This window comes from Alosa sapidissima, chromosome 1 (assembly GCF_018492685.1).
Source record: "Alosa sapidissima isolate fAloSap1 chromosome 1, fAloSap1.pri, whole genome shotgun sequence".
Lineage (NCBI taxonomy): Eukaryota > Metazoa > Chordata > Actinopteri > Clupeiformes > Clupeidae > Alosa > Alosa sapidissima.
In genome coordinates, this window is record NC_055957.1 from 46,551,451 (window position 1) to 46,573,605 (window position 22,155).

Genomic DNA, 22,155 nt, shown 5'->3' on the forward strand with positions numbered 1-22,155 from the left:
TTGTTGCTTTAGGTCTTGTTTATGGGTCTGCTTCCAGACTAAGTTTGACACAGGTTATGGTGCATGTTTGAGCTTGGGGAGGGACAAAAGGTACAAATAGCCCATAACTTTAATTTTCATGTTTTACACAGCAGACTGTTATTCATTATGCTTTCTATTTACCTTTTCATTGTTTAGCGGTGTCAACCTGAGGGCCGTTTCATGAAAGCAGAATTAAGAAAAAGCCAATCTTGATCTAACATTTTCCAAGAGAAAAAGCCAATCTTGATCTAACATTTTCCAAGAGAAAAAGCCAAGTTGTCTGGGTATCCTAGCTCAACACGTTTCATGAATGCCAAGGTAGAATAGATAGGACCAGGTCAAGCCAGATTGAGTAATTCAAGATACATGCCTTCATGCATGTTCACAGCTTTTCTCAAAAGAACTCATTGTTGAAAATAGCCTAAATACCAAGCGAGCAACAGTTTTAGATTGAGGCTAACGAAAAACAGAACAGCATTTTCTGTAAAACAGTGTGAGCAGGCGTGGGAAACCAACTGAATACACATGTACGTATGCACCCATGTTTGAGTGCTTCTTTACCTACCTCGTTTAGAAAAGAGTATGCCATTGTGAAGAAGCACATGTATGTCTGGGGGGCGGTATGGGGGGCGGTGGTAGTGTAGTGGTTAAGGAGCTGGGCTAGCGTGCAGTAGCCTGAAAGTTGTCGGTTCAATTCCCGGCTTCCACCGTTGTGCCCTTGAGCAAGGCACTTAACCCCAAATTGCTCCGGGGACAATGTGATCCCTTGTAATATAGCTTATATGTAAGTCACTTTGGTCAAGAAGTGTCTGCTAAATGTAATGTAATGTCAATATATGACTTTAAATTGCCTTCATCACTAATTTTGTTCATACATTTGCCCTCTATTTCCAATCAACCACTGCAGAAATTACATAAATATTGTAATTAAAACTGACAATATGTAGACTGTGGTAAAAATAAAAAATAAAGCAAATACATAGGTACATAAACCTAATCAATAATATGTGGAGGTGAGAGCATTCTGAACTATTAATTAACAGAATTAACATAGAATTAACTAAGTCTGGCTGTTATCTTGGTCAGGACTAGGCTATCTGCACAGAGTGCATCCCCATGGTAACTCATGCGCCATTGCTTTTGTGAAACCAAGGCTAAGTTTATCCAGGGTGAAAAAAATCCAAGTTTAATCCAAGGTTATCTAGTTTTTGTGAAGTAGCCCTCAGGTGAGACTGTTCTCCAAATGTAGATATAAAGACCTGAATGTAGAGGATTTCATTTATTTGTTCATTTTATCATCAGCATAACAATTTGTTTGACTTCACGTTTAATATGTGTATCATCAACATTGCAGCTGAGACCACCACTGAATATTGGTGTTTGAATCGCATAGAAGTATTGCATTGTACTAAATGCAATAATATAATGTCATGCAGTACAGGGGTATACATTCATCTATACATTACAAACTTGTGGAGAGACCAGGATTTTGGGCTGTGAGGGAGAGGAGACGTTTTGCACCATCTCCATAAACATGGAGGAACAGCTTCCAGTCCTCTCCACACAAGCAATCTGTTTGTGATTACAACAACACACAAGAACAATTAGATTTTTCTTTGGTCTGTATTCATGTCATTAAGACTGTCAAGGACAAATGCTGTAGACATACACATACACATTGATCACATTTGAGAGTAAAAATATGTCAGAACAGATGTGTTGTTTGTTTTTTTTCCTTTTTTTGATTGGCTTGATTGATTGGTTATGTCATAGATGCCAAATTACACTAAAGTTAATAAAGTTTAACACAAATACACATTTCTCTCTCTCTCAATGCACTCTTTGCATTCAAGCCCTGCACTGTATATTTGGGAATTTCTAAGAATGTGGTAGGGCAGGGGTTCCCAAACTTTTCCACGACAAGGCCCCCCAAATACCACTAGGTTCTGGCCAAGGACCCCTTGATGTGTTATTAAACCCATCGACAATACTACGGCAAATGTAAAATTACATTAAGCTAATTCTAATAATTATTTTAGCCACAAGCACTTCGTGATTGAGCATACAGTGTGTAAAAATTGCATTTGAAGCTTTCTGCTATATGAGAGATATAACTCTGCTATTATTCCCAGTCAATATCATGGAAAATATAATGTTCAGATATGCAACAAATTATTCTAATGGCATTGTATAACAACCCTCATAGTAAAAGGTATATTTAAATTTTTTCACGGCACCCCCTCGCGGCCCCCACTTTGAAAACCACTGTGGTAGGGTACTTAAACGAGAGCCGTTAACAAAGATTTATTGTGTCAGCCGGGGTGTTTAGCTGGTCTTGACGAGGCATATTGTTTCTCTCCACTTCAAACTCCTAAAAATGCTCTGAAGCAATCTGTCAGCCCATGTGAGATTTTGGAACAGGCTGTGCCCAAATACGCCCACCAGTCTGTCTCTATTCTGTCAGGCATACGCCTGCTCTTCATGGCCCCTATACTATGACTGATGCCTGCATATGAAGGTGAAGAAAGGGAATGCATAACTCCCATAAGCTGAACAAGGTGTTGAAAGGTGTCCTGAAACATAATACTCCCCAGGATGACTGTAGCAAATGTACAACCTCCCTCTGTTCAGTTAGTGTCTGTGCACAGCCCTGCATGTCTCTCTTTATCACTTAGGTCAGATTAACACATGACAGCCTAAGCCTTTAGATCTGTGGAAAACAAATGGGCACTGGAACATGAGACTTGGTACAGTACATACCACACAGAGAGAGGCAGCCAAGTAGGTTATCTATCAAAATGTTTATTGTACAAAAATAACACGTGGTGCTAATTAATAACAGTGTATCCTTGGTTGAGTGGTCATAATGATCTGAGAGCAATCAGCAGAAACAAATGTATCACAATTCATTAAACACATTGAGGAGGTCAGTCCAGTGAATATCATCTGAAGTAATGGAAGTAAACAGCTAAACCAAACCAAAGAAAACCCAGGTTTGGACTTGCTCAGTGATTAGCTGTACAAAGAAGGCTGACCTACATACATAGCCACTGAGCCGGACCCATGTACATCTGCCCACCCACCCAGCACCTCAGCTTGTAGGTGCAAATATGAAGCCCACTGGTAGATGCTGAATATGAAAAGTTCCAATCAAAATGTAAAATGTAACACAGTATGTGTGAACTGTGCTTCTCATTCTATATCTATAGCATAAATACATATACATTAGGATTACTAATATCTAGAACACATAATATATATGCAAACTACGAGTGCATCAGTTTTTTTTTGCGTGTGTGTGTGCAGCGTGTCTGTGAGAGATGGAGAGGACTAGGTCTTTTTGGGGCAAAGGTGACTCATTCTCCAGCAGTGGCAGATAGTATTGAATAGGCGGCAGTGGCAGGTGGCACAGGGGTCGCAGCATGGCATGTGGGGAGAGCAGGCCTCCATCAACCCTGGGCAGCGCCGCACCACAACTGGAGCAACAGGAGAGGTGACACGGGCAGGAAGAGCAGGAGGCGCTCGGGGGGGCGGGGCCGCACGGGATTCCACCGTCGCAGTCACGGTCCTGGGTCTAGGTCTCTAAAGTCCAACACACGGCCCAGCTGCCAGTTACTTGGAAGCATTACATGTTATTGATATGGCTGTTCACAAGCTTTGTATGTCTTTAGAGTGTACAGTGAAATGCTTTCAATTCAATTTGAAAGAATGAGAGGTTTACATTTACAATAGACAAATACATTATATAGTGGCATTTGGTGTAGATATTTGTCATTTACAGTATGGTGTGAAATGGATGTTGCAGGAGTGTTGGAGCCTGTTTATATGCAAAGCTTAATTGTCATGATAACAACAATAAAATGGAAAGTGGCAGTAAAAAGAAACTTGCTCTGCACCAGCACCTGTAGTCTTTGCTGAAGCTCAAATCGGGTTCTGGCGAAAAGCCTTCTTGGTTTCCCTGTTGGTGTAATATTCAAAATGATGTGGGATTTATTCAAATTTATTATTATTTACTACCCATTGCTTCGGGGGTCTCAGAGGAGGTCAAAGAAAAGCATAGGTGGTTTAAAAAGTCCATGGTATTTCTTGGTGAAATTCCATGGGTAAACCTAATGTGTGTTGTGTGGCAAACAAAGACTCCATATAGTAGGCTGTATGAAAATGATTTCCCCTATGCTAAATTATGTGGGTTTTGCAGTCCTGAGTTTCCTCTCTGAATAAATTATCTATTGGCCAATTAAGACCACATACATAACAGATTTGATTCCTCTTTAATCATAATCATACGCGACATTGTCTTGGAAAGTGCACTGAGAAATAATGTTAAAAGATTACTTTTTAGTTTGCACTGAATACATGTCAATACAACTTTTAAAATGAACTTTGATCAGGTGTTTTCTCATCCTGACCAAATGCACGGAACATATCACTGATAAACTAAACGTGATATATGAAGCACATAGGCTATGACCTATCCTGGCAATATTATATGTTATCTCAGTCACTGGTAGGCTAATTGAAAAACGTTTAATTCCGAACCCATTTCGCCGCTTCATTAAATCTTTGATCGTGCTGATGTTTTGGAGAGAGCGTTAAGATAAAGGATGCGACTGTCATTTATCATAATGGTTCTTGTGATTTGTTTCAATGAAACGCAAAACTGGTAGCATATTGGTGGCAAATAATTTTCTGAGTGACTATCATTGCAATAGCTTGCATGTTTTTTTACTTACCTAACTGAACTGATCCATCGTCGTGCAAGGCATCATTCTCATGCCTTTTACTTTTGTCTTCGCTCCCTTCCACGACCGACTCAATTGTCGAGAGAAGAAAAATGCAGATGATGAACTGGACCAATTGAGCCATGTTTGTTGGATAATAATTTCTGTTGTTTTTCTCGAGACGTGTAATATAGACTACTGGCTCCTGCAATGACACACTGGAAGCGTTTAATCTCAAAGACGTCTCCTTCTGGATATTTTTCATTTTCTGCAGCTTTAATATCGGAAATAAACTCCACGCCCACTCCCTAAGCAGTTGGTGTAGCTAATCCATCAAATCAAAGAATACAGCAAGTAAGAAGTTGACAAGTAGATGTTCACATTGTAACTCACCTTCTCGAGAACTGGTAAGCGCGAACATGCTGACATTTTATAGGCAGAAACTATTTTCAGCAATACATTAAAACATTTACGAGGACTAGTTAAAATGTAGCCTACACATGGCTTGATATTCATATGTAGATTTCATTTTCCCCATAATGTTTGGCCAATGTTTTTCTGACATTTTCTGATATTATCTTCTGATATTTTCTTATAATGGCATATCTTTACATTGCTGTGGTGGTACTTTTGGGTATTAACATTCTTGGTCAATAAATTGGATTCTGACATTCTCCTGGATCATTCCCTCATTAAAGGGATATTCTACCATTTGGGGAATTACACTCATTTTCCACTTCCCCTTGAGTTTTTGCCATTTTTACCTTTCTCCAGTTCATCCAGCCGTTCTCTAAGTCTGGCGATACCACTTTTAGCTCCAGCCTAATATAGATCATTGAATTAGATTAGACCATTAGCATCTCGCCTGCTAGCATCACGTTTAAAAAATTCCAGTAATTTTCCTATTTAAAACTTGTCTGTTCTAATAAGACCAAAATTAAACGTGGTGATTTTCTAGGCTGATTTGACATGGAACTATACTCTCATTCAGGCGTAATAATCCAGTCACTTGCCAATTTGTCTGCTTGCAGCTATCATTGTGCTGCTGCGCCCATGGTGTTCCTTGATTATTACGCTGGAATGAGAGTAGGCTATAGTTCCAGCTTGCGGGGTTCCCTCCGCTGCGCGTCGGGGTCCGGTTCGCCCTGTCAGGACTTATTTTCCCAATAATGACCGGCGTTCTATACATTATCCCTTACATAATATAGGCTAATAATATTTTTTATTTATATAGCACTTTTCAATCATTGAGAACAAAAAGATTCTAGAATCTTTGGTGAAGAGTCATCTGTAATCATGGATACCTCTCAACAGTCCTGCTGGTTGCAGCACCAGGCAAGCTGTAGTCCACTTAGCATTTTGGCAGTGTTGTCAGATTTCCGCCCAATCACGCTCAAAAACCTGCCCTCTTCAGCAAAAAAACGCCCCAACAACGATTTTGTCATAGAGAATCATTCAACTCAAAATTTTATTTGCCTGCCTAAAGCTTATTTTCCCCCACCCAACAAAGTCAAAAGAAGCCCAAGGCAACACTGCATTTTGGTAGCAACATCTTCGTTTTTATGAAACAAGACTACAGTTTGTGACAAAATACCGAATAGTAAATACATTTTAACTCATCAAACTGAACACCAATGTTTTCGCTCAGACCTTATTTGAACCGTATTACCAAAAACTCATTCATTTTCCCATATAGAGATGTTTTTCTTACGAACCAGGAAGCGTTAAAATGTTGCATTAATACTCTGTGTTCTTTGTTTTTTTCTGGGGAAGTTTAGGCCACTGCTACTTGGGCACAGAGATTGTCTGTGCTGTGGCGAGTGAGACAAGGTAGCCTACTCATGTGTTGCGTGATGTCTCTGGACCCCAGTAGCAGTGCTTCGCCTGTGCTTTGCCCCAATATAGTCCCAAGTAGAGGTCTGCACTCCCGCGGGAATCCCGCAGCGCGGGATCATTGGTAAACTATGCTTGCGGTCGCGGGCGTGAATAGAGAGAGACTTATGCGGGAGCGGGAGAAGCAGATAAATATAATAAAATAAAATATAAATTGTACTAAATCAGCCGTTGATTATGATTCTGGTTAAGATGCAAGTATGAAGCAAGCAAGCAAGAAAGAAAAAACAAATCCGCCTAAATTTGGCAGATGTTAACATAACCTACCAACTGCACGCGCGTTTATTCAGGAAAACGAAAGCACCATGGAGGAGGTAGCGGGTAGCTCTGAGTCGGAGGCCAATCTGTCCATGTCTGATGTGTCACGCTCTGAAAAGTGGTACATTTCAGACAAAGAAACTCTCAAACTTAAAATCACACATTTGGGAGTCTTTCTCCATTGTGTATGATGAGAAGGGAAATCAGTTGCCATATGCTGCATGCGACAAATGCCAACGGGTCCTGACCTACAGTGGCCACAAGTCTGGGACATCGGGCCTGAAACGTCACGTATGTGCACTGGTGAAAGGGCAGACAAGCTTGAACTTTCGGGTAAATGCACTATCATCCAAAGTGACAACAGTTCTTAAAGCAAAAACCGTAGAAAAGTGTGTGGACTTAATCTCCATGGACCTCCGTCCATATGATAGCATCGCAGGACAAGGGTTTATTCAATTTGCCCATCACCTGATTGATACAGCAGCCAGTACTGGCAGGTTTGACGCTAAGGAAATCATGCCACATCCTACTACTGTTTCCAGAAATGTGGAAAAAAGAGCCCAGACGAGGAGAGCTGTTGTCGATGACTTATCCGAAGCAGCATTGAAGTATGGTTGTGCTGTGACAACGGACATCTGGACTGAGACTTGCCGTAAAACCTCTTTCCTGTCAGCCACTATTCTCTACGTTGATGCATCCTTCAAGCTAGTGTCAATGGTGTTATTTGCGGCTCCATTTGATGAAGACACCCCAAAAAAAGCAAAACATATCCAGGCTTTGCTGTTTCATAATTTAAGAGTATTCGGGATTGATTGCACCATCCAAGGGAAGAAAATATTCTTCGTTACAGATAGAGCAGGGGTCTCAAACTCCCGGCCCGCGGGCCAAATCCGGCCCAATTCCGGCCCGCGACCTATGTCAAAATAATAATGTAATCCGGCCTTTGAGGGTATTTTTAATTGCGACAAACAACGATACTGATTAAAATAGACGATAGATCCAAGTACGGTGACAAATCTCATTTGTACTCTCCTCCAATATTTTCTAGACATCCAGAGCTTGATTCAAACCAAAATCGCTGCACAGCGTTTTCAGGAAATACTTGTATTACACGCGAGAAACACGAAGACGTGCATTTGTAATGACGCGGAAGCGATGCAATAGTTTTGCACAAATTGAAGCAGGATAGCAGGCCTACACCAACTGTTGAAAAACGTTCATGTGTGATGAAGTCTTGGGTAGGCTATGTTATTCACCTATTCTGATTCTCAAGGAGAATATCCTGTTGGAGATTATGATCGATCGTCTATTGACAGTGATGGTCACGATGTGAAGGGAGGTGCGTCTTTTCGCGTATACCACGGTGTCCACTAAGCATACCATGCTTATTTCGACCCTCTGCCCAACATAGCTTGGAGGTTGCAGTGGTAATTGTGATGATAGTGTCCGTAATGGACGTGGTACAGACAGCAGGGGTTGTAGAAATAGGGCTCTGAAGAACTACAAAGTCACCCGCGATATAGGAACTGATTTGACCAGGATACTTTATTGTAGGCCTTGTGGTTATAGGCTAGTAATAGTTTACTATCGTTGGTATACATCTTAGGTGTTTTCCTGTTAATTTGTTATGTGGGTAATATGACAAAAAAAGTAAATCTGCTCAAATATGTTCATCCAGTATTTACTGAAAGGTGCATAATTTGCTTGCCATCCAGTGGCAAATTAGATGGGTAAATGTACAACTTTTGTTTATACTCAAAGATTTTTACATTTACAGTAGAACTTTATCTCTGACCACTTTCAAGCCATGGCCTTTTGAAATTTTGATATAAAAATCCAATGGTTGCTTTCTTAACCCTGACACCTAGTTTGCCAGGTTTAAAACAGTTGAGATGAAAATATTTTTAACACACACATAGGCCTACCTGTTTTTAAGCTTTTTTGTTTGTTTTTATAATTTGTATTAATATTTATTTAATCATTATTTTATTGATAAGCTAAGGTTGCTAGCACAGGTGTCTAAAAGTAGATAAAAAGTCTTGCGCTTTCTGTTTGTAGTTTTGTGTTTGAAAATACAGTATTTGAAAAAAAAACATTGCACTTTAGGAAATAGCCGTTCCTTTTTTGTATTATTCTTTAAAGGTCTCATTCACCGAGAAACCGTTTAATACTTGTTCCTTTCGAAATACTATAGCTCACTCCAAGTTGCATATGCATGCTGCACGTGAAAATGATCTTCTAACCCCATTGCCCGCATTAGCCAATGAAAGAAAATACACGGAAAAACAAGCGAATCAGAAAAAGCCCTTCCCTGTGACGCCGCAGGGAAAACAATTATTCACTCGCCCACCTTGGCTTGTGACCGCCCACAGGAAGACAGGAAGATTTTGGCCTGGAGATTGTCTCTCTGCAGCTAGTAGGAGCTAACAGCAAGTTGCTAACATGGAGCAAATTCGTGCCTGTGTTATTTGTGGCAATAACACATCAATGTTGCATGTCTTGCCTTAGAAAGAAGAGTTGAGGAAGAAATGGTTGGAATTTATTGTTGGAACACCACCACCGAAGTATAGTGCAACATTAGTTCTGTGTTCCAATCATTTCGACCAAACACTCCCTGTGCCTGCCTACAGTTAGAAAGTGGTTTTGCATCGATGTTCTGAAAACCTGGACCTGTACATCACGGCGATCGACCACCAGCTCACAGGCTGTAAGTACAAACAAACTTTTCCACCTAACGACTGTTACAAAATAGCATGTTCAGAATCAGAGAATGTCTAATAGGAAGGGCTCTGGTAAAATCCATTAGAGGAATGGTCTATTTTTTTTAACGTAGCCTACAGGCCACGCGCCAGGTGTAGCTACTTCCATTGATTAGACCTATTGGAAGCTAATTGTTGTAGAAGATGCAACGCGAACGGAATGCTTCAGTTACGTGCCTGGTGTAGCTACACTCATAAGAAACTGTATGACCACACTACCCAGAGATTTAGCTTGTTGAACCTATAATCTTCTAACCTAAGCGTTAAACCACAAATAATAATATTGGCAACAATATCTTATGCTCAACTAAGGACTGGTATTGTTCTAGTCTAAACAGGGAAAATCAAAAACACAATACCCGTGCACTATTAGGCTAAGTTGCTATCACTAGAGCCCAGGTATTTACACTTCAGTCTAATTTATGTCTTCTTGCCATTATTACATTGGCCTTTGCAGATGTTTTGTTTGATTACTTGCTGTTTACTTAGTGTTTTGTATGTCTTCTAGAGCACATCCTCATGTTGGGCTACAAAGCTTTCTAGCCTACATTAGGTCATCACGTTAGAAGCAAAGGTTTGTGATCTAACTTTTATTGTTGTGCTAGTTAGTTTCTAGAAATCTTTTTCTAGTAGGCTAATACAGGTTCATATGTGCTCGTCAATGTTTGGGATAGTCAATTCATGGGTTTCATCAGGTCACTTTCCACAGGTGTATAAAATCAAGTACCTCGATTATGAATGCAGACTGCATGGTGCTTGATTAATACACCTGTGTAAATGGACCTGATGAAACCCATGAATTGCATAACAGATATAATTGATATTACTGAATGTCTTCTTGTGGGTGTGCTACTTAGTACATCATACACCTTACCAGTCACTAAAATATTTTTGTTTCCATTGTGCCAGTACAGTTTTGTGTGAGATGTGTGAATGTCCTGTGTACTATTAGTATCTTGTAACTTGACAGTAATACACATTTATTTACTTTAGGTACCCAAACAGAATACTTCATGAAAAGTATGAGTATTGATACAAGCACTTCGGATACACCATGGACATGGGGGCCTGCTACCTCTACTCCCATCAAGCCTGTTCATCCAAGGCCAGCTAGAAGACCTCGGGTTGATCAAGAGGAGGAGGAGGATGAAAGTGACATCTCCAAAATAACACCTAATGGCTCCACCTATGGCCCAGCGCAATCAATGAGCAATGTAATAGAATCATCACAGCCAACGAATGTGTTTTGTGTGTTATCCCTTCGGATACCCAGGACAACACAAGCCGAAACAACAACTCAGACCTTTTTCCCTAAATAATCCCAGCACCATCTTACAAAGGATCTGTAGGCCAGATGTCTGCATCGTCTGGCAAAAAGAGGACATTGTTAATTCTGTGCATAGTTTGGATGTTCTCGTTTTGTGTTTGCATTATTTTAATAGACTGCAATATTACTATTTGTCAGTGTTTCTCAAACTTTTTCAGACCAAGGACCACTTAAACAATAATAATTTAAACAAAAAAAAAGATCACTGACCACCTAGCAAAAACAAAAAACAAAAAAAACAGTAGACCTACTTCAACAGTATATTACACAATAGGCCTTCTCACTAAACCACCTTGCTTATTGTCTTTGCACCATGCTTATGCTGTCAGAGGATTCATATGATTTAAACTGGCATACTGTAGGTTACATGAGTGTTGCAGAACTGTTTGGATTTACTGTACATACAAGTTGGCTCAATATTGCAAACAACTCATCTATTATATTTTATCACATCTACTTGTGGAACACTTGAGAGAGCTTGCGGACCACACTTTGAGTACCACTGCTGTATGTAAATATAATAAAGCTATTTATTGAAAATTGATCTGTTTTGTATATTAGTTTTAGGAGTTGCATCAGTTTTTGTCCCTTTTAGGCTAAAGGTTTATCTTACCTTTCATATCTTCTGTCCCACAGGGGGCCATAGTCGTCATAGTCGAATGTTTAGTGCATTTTGAAGGGAGTACATTATGTTAAGGCAGACTGGTTCTAATCCTGGGTACAGGGTCATACAGACAACAGGGGTACTGGTGTTGCCCATTTTTCTAACCACATGAGCAATCCCCTCATGAAAAAGTAGTATAGGAATCTTATAGTATTTTGGGACAAAATATTATAGTAATCTTATAGGAATACGTATTTTGGGACATACTGTAGTACTACTAATAACTCTATAATATCCTATAACTGCTATAGTTTTTCTATAGTAGTCTCATACTATAAGATTCCTATAGTATTTTTTCCTAAGGGTCATACGTGACAGAAAACAACTTGAGTAGGCTAACCTCTGCCAATGTAGGCTATCAAAGCCATAGTTTATAATCATTACTGGAGAAGTCTGGCAGCACACGTTCTCTGCCGGTGCAATTCCAGCGAAATATAGCTAGGAGTAGGTAAGTTTGTTTGCATTTAGATCTATATATATATATATATATTGAGCTATAACCAAGTGGTCTTTCAATGATAGTATCATGGAATTCAAATCATAACTATCTATTCCGATAGCATACAATTAGCAGGCTAGGTCAGTGGCTGAACTGCATTTAGGGTGCTTATAACCTGTGTTGTGAAGTAAAATATCTACTAGGAAGATTGCAAAGACTTTTGACTGTGTAAAGAAATAGGTCTTTATTTTAAAACGTTTCCAACTGTTTATTACTTGAATGCAAGATGATGATTGCCACAAACGTTTACCTCTTTTAGGAGAAATTTTAAGCTGACATGCAATTGTTACCATTCTATTAAACCAACGTTCACCGACAAACGATCAGCAAGCGGTTCTTCTTCCTACTCGGATACTAGGATCAAACACATGAAGTTGTATCTCCGAAGACATTTTGTGCAACAGTTTTGACTCGAGTTTTAGCCAGGTTTTAGCACTGTAAAGTTGAATATGGAGCATAGCACAGGCAGAATCGGATGAAGACGCACTGGAGGGTACTATTAGCCAATCAGAGGCGAGATCATTAACATGTCATGAATATTCATGAGCAAGAGGCAAATCCTGTCGTTCCTCCCCTCCCACCTTCCCCACCAAACTAGAACAGCATGAAATAGACGCAGGAGAGCATTTTTTTCACCAAAACCGGCTCACAGGGCATTCATTAATACTAGAGACCATGGCAAAATTAATGAAAAAACGATGAGATGAGACCTTTAACACTGACGTGGCCCTCCAACGAGATGACATTGGCAGAAGTGGCCCCCAGCTCATTTGAGTTTAAGACCCCTGAGATAGAGGGCCTAATATTGTGGCTGCCCTCCGTGGATACAAGAGACTGAATTGTAGTGCGCATTTACTGAACTCAGTCATCTCGCATACTCTCTCGCCTGCTGTGCTTGACCAAGTCCCCGAGGCGTCCCAGCTCATTACTAACGTGAAGAAACTGGTCACATATTTCAAGCAGTCGGGCCTACAAATCAAACTGAGGATGTCTCTGAAACAGTCAGTAGAAACAAGGTGGAACTCGACTGTAGACATGCTGGATTCCGTCTCCAGCCAGTATGATGAAATTACAGCAATACTCTTAGATAAGAACCAGTACGATAAAATCAGGTGCATTAATCAGAACACTCTAACCACCCTACTGTGTTTTCTGAAACCATTTAAAGACGCCACGAATGATCTGGAGTCCGACGATACAGCATTGAGTTCGGCCCTCGTCCTGCCTTGGTCAGTGAAATTGAAAGAGCATTGCGAGGCATCCAAAGATGACCCCCTGCTCAAAGTAATGGCAACGGCCTGTGCGCAATCCATGAGTGAGCTGATGTCACCAACTAGCTTCGCACTCAAAGGGATTGATATGCTGTTCAAAATTGCTACTTTCCTCACTCCAAAATTGCGCCACTTGAAGATGATTAACGAATGTGAGCGGCACAAAGTGATAGTGGCTGTGAAAGAACTAATCGATGAATTGGGGCTTGATGTCCATGTGGATGACCATGAGGAGGAGCCACCTCCACAAAAAAGAGTGACTTTCCGCGATTTCGAGGAATGGGAAGATCAAGTTGCGCACGGCACCGGTATGGATATTTCGCCAGATGTCGAAATAACTGAGTATTTGAAAGTCAAGTTGGATGGATCTGAAATGAACGGACATAAATGCATCCTGGAGTGGTGGAAGACGCACTTCAATGAGTTCCCAGCCCTTGCCAAATTGGTGCGCTATGTGTCCCAGCTTCAAGCGCACCATCGGAGCGCGCCTTCAGCGTCTGTGGACGCATCCTGGAGGAAAGGCGTAGCGTGCTGAAACCGTCATCAGTCAGCAACATTCTTTTTCTTCACGGGTATTTAAAGAACCCTGCTGACTAATTGATCATCCTGTGCAGCCCACGTGTGCCTAACTTGTTGAGAACCTAGCATAAACCATGTTTTTGTGTGGATATTATATGTTCAGAGAGCTAAGGTCCTTTATCTCCCCAGTGTTCCTATAGTCCAACAAAAGCAGAATATCGAAATTCAGCCAATATTTCCATTTTATGTTATAATTATGCCTATTGTGTCTATTGTTTTGTGACTATGCCATGGGTCGTGAAACACTTCTTTTATGTTTGAAGATAATATCCAAAATGTTTAAATATGCCCAGTTCTTATGGCATTGCTTAGTCTAGGGACTATTTTTGTTAATTGGAAATTGGGCCAATGTTGTTGTTTAATGTTGTCAGAAGGCTATTCTATTACAATAATTACAATATATTACAATAAATACATACATTATGTAATAGTAAGCGATGAGTGTGTTTACTGTTTTGAATAGGCCTATAGGTCAATCTAACATAAAAAAGGCACAATTGAAGATGATGCATCAGAATGGACATCACACAGCTGAGCCAGTAGCATACCATTAGTCATTAGTAAAAAGAGTCCCGTCCTTCCGGGATTTTAGCGGGCGGGAGCGGGACGTGATACTATAGGTGCGTGCGGGAGCTGGACGTGATACTATAGGTGCGTGCGGGAGCGGGACGTGATACTATAGGTGCGTGCGGGAGCAGGACGAAAAAAAAAATAATTTTGCGGTTGCGGGCGGGAGCGGAAGAGAGTTTTGCGGGAGCGGGACAGAAAATGTAGTCCCGTGCAGACCTCTAGTCCCAAGTCAATAACCCAATTTCATAAAACAGTAATGATAACCTTCAATTTAACAAATGAGTATCGGGACATGACTTTACTTGAGGGTACACAAAAATGGTAAGTAATGATGAACTCCAATTGAACAAATGCTTATTAGTGAAGTTATGTTAAGTGAACAAATGACTATCAGTAGCCTACGTGACTTTACTTCGGGGTACACAAAAGCGGTAAGTAAAGATGATTTGTTGATGAATTCATCATTAGTGGTGGATTTTATCGTTCGTTCTCATGAAACAGTTCGCATCGTTCAGTTCGCCAAGATGATTCGTTCTGAATCGTTCGTTCATTCGTTCGTTCAGTCGCATTTCCGGTACAACGTAGTTCAGCGGTGAATCATGGAATGCAGGTTCTCAGCTACTCGTCCGTGCAAACGGTCAACACAACACTGTAGCCTAATTGTAGAGGCAAATATATAGCTGCAACTTCATGATTATGTGTAGGCTACTTTTAGATAAAGCAGCAGTAGCTAATGTGTTCATTCACCTTGACATTAAATTGACATATTGAAGGTAAATAGAGTAGACTACGGCTAGATCAGCTAATTTCTTTTTTAAAAATGTGTTCATTCATAAAGGAACAAAGACCCAGTATGCCGACAAACATGTTTAAAGGCTTGGCAGAAAGATTATATTGATTAAAAGGTTTCAAGTCCCCATTTTGCCTAGGCTACAGAGCCATAATCACTCTGCTTCTAGCCAAGAACGAGTGACTGACTGAACGAGAACGACAGACCGAAGTGAAACAGGTGGGGGGTCTTAGCATGAGAACGAACAAGACAGATTGATAAGACATTTATTAACCTGGCATGACAGAAAATACAAAGACAGCATGCATTTACCATTAGACAGATATTTAATTGTAAATGCCAATATTGAAATGTAAAACGGAATTGTTAATGTAAACCATTATCGTTATTTTTTTTTGTATGCTCTCCCACAGACTCCCGGTGCCTGAGGAGATTTATTCATTGAGTTCAGTATGTACACATTAAGAATTCTTCATTTATAACAAAGGAAAACACACTGATAACACATACTAAATAAGAGAATTAAAGGGACACCAGGCAACGTTTTCGTGTTAATTACTCATCTTTGTAAGTCGGTATATGGTTAAATGACTTGTTACAGGGCGAATGTAGACTCTCTCGCCCGCCCCTACTGCCTGTAGGAAGAATATCCCGCTTGCAAGTTCAGTGTATCGTACCCGCCGACCGAAGCAGGATCAGTTTACAGCACAGAGGCAGGCTAACGAATGTATGTAGTACTACATGCACTGGACCATGAATATGCCACCCAAAAAACAAACACCTAAATAGCATAAATAAACTCCACGTGGGTATCGATCCACGAATAAATTGACCTGTTTGCTTGGTAATCAGACGTCTATCCACTTGCGCCACGAACCAGCTGACGGCACTCACAGAAATTGACTTCAGTTGTATGATTAAAAGAAGTCAGCTAACGTTATTATAATTGTAACAAGTTAACATAGCTGTTCATGTTATCTGGCTACCATGTTATCATGCTACCGTTGCCCAAGCCAGTAGGCCTTCAAAGTATCATGGTTAAGTTTTACAAACGTTTCACTGAGGTTAGGCTGTGGTCGCCCCTACCTGAAGTGTCTGTAGAGGCACATGAACATGAACGTCAGCAAATAAATCAAATAAAAATGTGTTGCCTAATTGTGTATCCTTTTGTCCAGCTTCTTTTAAGAATTCAGTTCATGAAACACAGGCATTGAAACGCACACAGCAATGGGCAGGAGAAGTCTATAACGTGTCCATATTTTACACAAAATTTGCGCACAGGGAGAGTCAAAACTCTTAGGCTTATAGGCTATTAACGTTAATGTTGCTGACACGTAAACATGGGTTTGATGTTTTTTTGATACTTTACTTCCCAATTCTTAAGTTGGTGCTTCTCCTGTGGCGCAACAGGTTCATGCCAATAAATTGCTTTATCACGCAGTCGACATGGGTTCAATCCTCCCCATCACACGTTTTTTTATTATTATTTATTTATTTTAGGGCTGTCAAAATAACTGATTAATTTCGATTAATTAATTTGAGAAAAAATAACTAATTAATCGATTCCGTATGACCTTTGACCCCGAACCGTTCTAGTCAGTAAAAACTACACTGTAAAATGAAGGAGAGAGGAGAAAACGTGCTGCCTGGATCATTGATTGGAACATTTACTTTTAAATTAACGGCCTGATGGTGTTGATAAAAAATAAAGTGTTGAAAATAAAATCCTCTGCAATGTCTGCAGCAAGGAATTTGCATATCACCGGAGTTCATCAACTCTATAGTTGCACATCAATGCAAAGAAATAAGTGTTGACATTGAGGGGAGTGTTCATTTATTTTCATTGTGTCCCCTAGGTTATATCTGTGGCCTGAAATGCTTCCCGAAGCACATTTGAATTTATTTCCTCAGCATATTAGGTCATATCATAAATTATTATGGCAATTATTTGAACAGTGAAAATACTAATAAAAGAGTCATTGAACTTTAATGTGACTAATGCTGATTATTCAATGATTCATTTGAATTTAAATATTTAAAATACTTTCATAGCAAAAATGATATATGCGATTAATTTAGATTAATTAATCACAGAGTATGTAATTAATTAGATTATTTTTTTTAATTGACAGCCCTAATTTATTTATAGACCAGCAACGCTTCCTCAATTTAGGCTACAGATAGACTAGTAGGTGGCCATAGAGAGCCTGACCAGCAGTCAGTGAAATGTTTGAAAACTTGATAAATGTTTGAAAACCTGATACTTTGAAGACCTACTGGCTTGGGCAACTGCAACTGCTGGGAAACTGCAACACAGTTGCAAAAAAAAAAGACATGTAAAAAAATATATGTGTTGAAAACTAGCATTAAACTGGATTCGTAACCAAATTGTGCACATGCTACATTATTGCTAAACATGCGCCCTAAAAATAGCATCTGAAAAACGTGCCACTGACTTGCGGAGTTGTTTTCTGAAACGGCAAAATAGCACCAGGGAACGTTTGCGCCGGAACATGTCTCCTCTTTTTTCTGAACCGCCCCCGGGAGCGCAAGTTCATTCCCTAATTTACCGATGTGCGTCTGTGGAGGGAAAATTCCGCTGTATTCCGCTCGAATGCAAAGTAGGTATGAAACAAGCGCCAGTGTACAAAGTCACTGTGCACTGAAAATATGACCAAAAACCTTTAAATTTGTCATAAGATTTCTTTGACATGTAAACCATTGCCTTCTACTATGCAAACGTTATGTTAGCTTTACATACCAGTCTTGATTTGATAGCTAGCAAATTATGCTGATGGCAATACTGGTTGAAAGGTACATTTCGTAGATATTAATGTTGATTACCAATTCACATTGAATAGTAAAATGTTTTCTTTTTTATTTTAATATTACTGTATACTATGTATTATTACTAAAATCAGTGGACAACTGCAGGGGAAGATCATATACAGCTTCAAAACTAGAATCTATCTCTTCACAGACCCATCCTCGCATGCAAATTAGTTGATAAAATGAAACCCATATGCAAATTAGCTCTCACAAAATAATGCACAGTGTATATTTACACTAATTAAGTAAAAACAGCCATAATTGCTTTGCCATGATGTTCTTGTAAAGGTGAAGTCGCACATGAACGGAAAAGGTAAAAAAATACCTAATTTGCATAATTTAACTGCAATATCCTATCTAAAAACATACTTTTGTATGATCATTTGTTATATTTGATACAATTTGATTATTATTTGGACCTAAAACCATTAACCCATCTACTTGCAGTCATATTATCAATACATTTCTTTATTATGCATTTATATTCGCTAATGTATTCAAATAGACAAATTATCTCATTAACTATGCGAGATATAAAAATGTCCCAAGCAGAAATGGATTCTACGCGAAAAAGTACTATCAATTGAGAAATGTTTGGTAGTGACCTTAATCGGATCGTTCTGGGTTTTGCCCTGTCTTATGTCAGCCAGAGATATTGTGATTAAAACACCAAATTTTTTGCTTTTTAATTTTTAACTAGGTGGCGCTATACATGAAATAAGTGGTAATGGGATGGGTTGACATTGCCCCTTAAGATCAACATACAAAAAAAGGTGGTCCTCCTAAACCCTACGGTTCTCGAGATATTCAAAGAAAACTGTATCTGCCCTACCCTCCTTTCCGGAGGTCCAGTCCAGTGGGGGGGGGGTCATCTTTGGTACTCCATATTCCATTCAGTAGCGTGCAGCTGCAGCTCTCATTTGGAGCTTCTATGTTGGTATGGTCAATCATATTAATGCAATGCTGAATCATCATTATTTTGGACATAAACTTCATGTTTGGTCTCCGTGGAAATGGAAAAAAGCATGCGATCGACTTCGTTATGGACTTTACGCAACAGGAATTGGGTTGAGGATTGTTGGGTTGAACACGCACAGTGGTGTCATGTAGACTAAGGATCTGTTCATGTTGCACAGCACTTTTCATGACATTTTGAGTCTGTTAGAATGCACAAAGGTACAGTTTAGAACATACCCTCATAGCACAGCTTATAGGTACTTTGGCTGCTATAGGTACTTAACTTATAGGTACTGGCGTCAGACAGCACCGATTTTCTTCATGTTTTTTCTGACCGACTGAGCTCCGTGTTAAAATTGGCCGGATTTCTCCTTTAAGATGCTTAAAAACTGATCTTGGTACACCCTCTCTCCTGAATTCACAGTGAAAGCATCTGATGATCGATTCTCTTTATTAGCAATGCTCAGACAATAACCTTTTTCAACCAATCCTTCCTTCTTGAGTACACAGTCCTAGTATAACCTGCCTGCAATCTGTTCTCCATCAATCTGCAGAGCAACCAGGGAGGGTGAGAGTGAATGTATGTCCAGCACATTGTGTTTCCTTTATGTTAGATCTGCCAAAGGGGGGTGGGGGTGGTGGGGTAAAATTCTTTCCACATGTAATTGAAAGGAACACTTACAGGACATTAACGTAAACATTGAGTAAGAACCATCTTGGTTTTTATTTTTGTAAACATCTTGGCAGAGAAGGAGATGGCTCCGTCAAGCCAAGTGAATATTGATGCCTCCTTTCCTTACAAGCACGCATCCAGTATAGCCTACAGCTTTCATTCAGTTTCCTGGGTCAAATCTGGCACTACTCTCATAGTCTCACTGAGAGATTAGATGTTTATTTAATGTACAGAACTGAAAAAAAAAAAGATTTTTCAGTTCTTTTTCCAACTTTTTCAGTGTGTTACACTTGGACTGAATCGTGATCCATGCACAGGCATGCATAAACCAAGCACTTTCCCACAGATAAGAAACTGTTCAATCTTAGTTTTCCGAGCATACCATGAATGATCGTACATGCAGATAAATAGAATTTTGTGCAATGGAGATGATGTGATCATGTGTTTTTGTCATGCTCTCAAACAACTTTCCTGTCAAGCTCTCAAACAACTTTCCTGTCAAACACACACACACAGATCACTGTGTTGTCACTAATGTTATGTTTGACTGTTGTTTTTGTTTGCTCATTCAGTGTCAAACTGACATATTATAATCTTCCCTTTAAATCCCCTTAAACTGCTGTATTTCCTGTCTGCTCAAATGGCTGTTGACAGACACATTATTACAGTTGTTAAACCAACACATGGTTTCATAGCTTATGAAAGCATAAATCTGTATTTGTCTCAAACATAAAATGTTATACAAGACCCATTTATCATATCTCTCTGGTAATTTCAAATTCCATAGAATCGTATGTCATTTAAATGCATGCTATAAATTCCCTTACTGCATCCATACTGGATAGATTTAAATGTGAGCGTGAAGTCGAAGGTGTCTGAACGCACCATCTTAAAACTGTGGACAGACTTAACCCTCCTCTTCCAGAGATGATTTGTTGTATTTTTGTTAACCCTTTAACTGCCTGCTCAACCGTTTGGTAGAGCACACTTTAAGACACCATATCTTACCAAAGAATCCAACTGTTTTGAGTTTAAACATATGGAGCCATATCTACCACTTGAGTACTACATGTTAAGCACAAAAGATTTGCTCAGTACCTCTGTAATGTCGAAGGCCACACCTTCTCATCATACGTGATTTAAGAAATTAATTTACGCAATTTCGGCCATATTTTGTGGAGTCACATCTACCAAGTTTTTAAAAGTAAGACTTTTTTTCTTCATTATTATGTAAAAATGAAGTGGAATAACACATGTATTAACTTACATTAAGAAAAAAAAAATATTTTCATGGTTAAATAATTGTTTGAAAACATGCTCTACCAAACGGTTGATGTGCCTGTCAATGGTAAAAGTCAAGTTCGTATAGATAATACTAGAAAACATGACAAAGTTCATGAATTAATTATATTAACCATTATATATTGTTTTCAAATGTATACTACTACTGTAAACACAGCATATATATGTTTAAAAAGCGTGCATATGCATGAAATATATCAAATAGGCTTATCAGCTATGCTAATCTATGCTAATTCAATGCAATTCAATATATTTTGGTCTGTACCATGAAGGGGAAACTGATTCAACTATATAAACCATATATTTTCTGAAAGCTTAGACCCTCAGGATGTAATCTAACATGACATGAGACATGTCCCACCCTCCTCATTAGTATACTGCCCAAGCATAATACATTGGGTATATTATGAATTAGTGATCTGCATCTCTGTTCACCAAAAGCTAAGTTTGGGCTACCCATTCGCACAAACCCATAGCCTAACCCATCTCTTAAAGGTCTCATTCAACGAGAAATCGTTTAATACTTGTTCCTTTCGAAATACTATAGCTCACTCCAAGTTGCATATGCATGCTGCACGTGAAAATGATCTTCTAACCCCATTGCCCGCCTTAGCCAATGAAATAAAATACACAGAAAAACAAGCGAATCAGAAAAAGCCCTTCCCTGTGACGCCGCAGGGAAAACAATTATTCACTCGCCCACCTTGGCTTGTGACCGCCCACAGGAAGACAGGAAGATTTTGGCCAGGAGATCGTCTCTCTGCAGCTAGTAGAAGCTAACAGCAAGTTGCTAACATGGCGGAGCAAATTCGTACCTGTGTTATTTGTGGCAATAACACATCAATGTTGCATGTCTTGCCTTAGAAAGAAGAGTTGAGGAAGAAATGGTTGGAATTTATCGTTGGAACACCACTGAAGTATAGTGCAACATTAGTTCTGTGTTCCAATCATTTCGACCACACTCACTGTGCCTGCCTACAGTTAGAAAGTGGTTTTGCATGATGTTCTGAAAACCTGGACCTGTACCGTCACGACGATCGAC

At 39.5% G+C, this 22,155-nt stretch overlaps 1 protein-coding gene across 1 annotated transcript; it reads right to left on the reverse strand.

Moving 5' to 3' along the window:
* Window positions 1–2,821: 2,821 nt before the first annotated feature.
* asip2b (agouti signaling protein, nonagouti homolog (mouse) 2b) lies at window positions 2,822–5,560 on the reverse strand. The gene is made up of 3 exons (XM_042091052.1): window positions 4,755–5,560; window positions 3,924–3,979; window positions 2,822–3,603 (listed from the first exon to the last, which is right to left on the reverse strand). Exons 1-3 carry the CDS (start codon window positions 5,005–5,007, stop codon window positions 3,352–3,354), a joined length of 561 nt encoding a protein of 186 aa, XP_041946986.1. The 5' UTR covers window positions 5,008–5,560; the 3' UTR covers window positions 2,822–3,351.
* Between the last annotated feature and the right edge of the window lie 16,595 nt (window positions 5,561–22,155).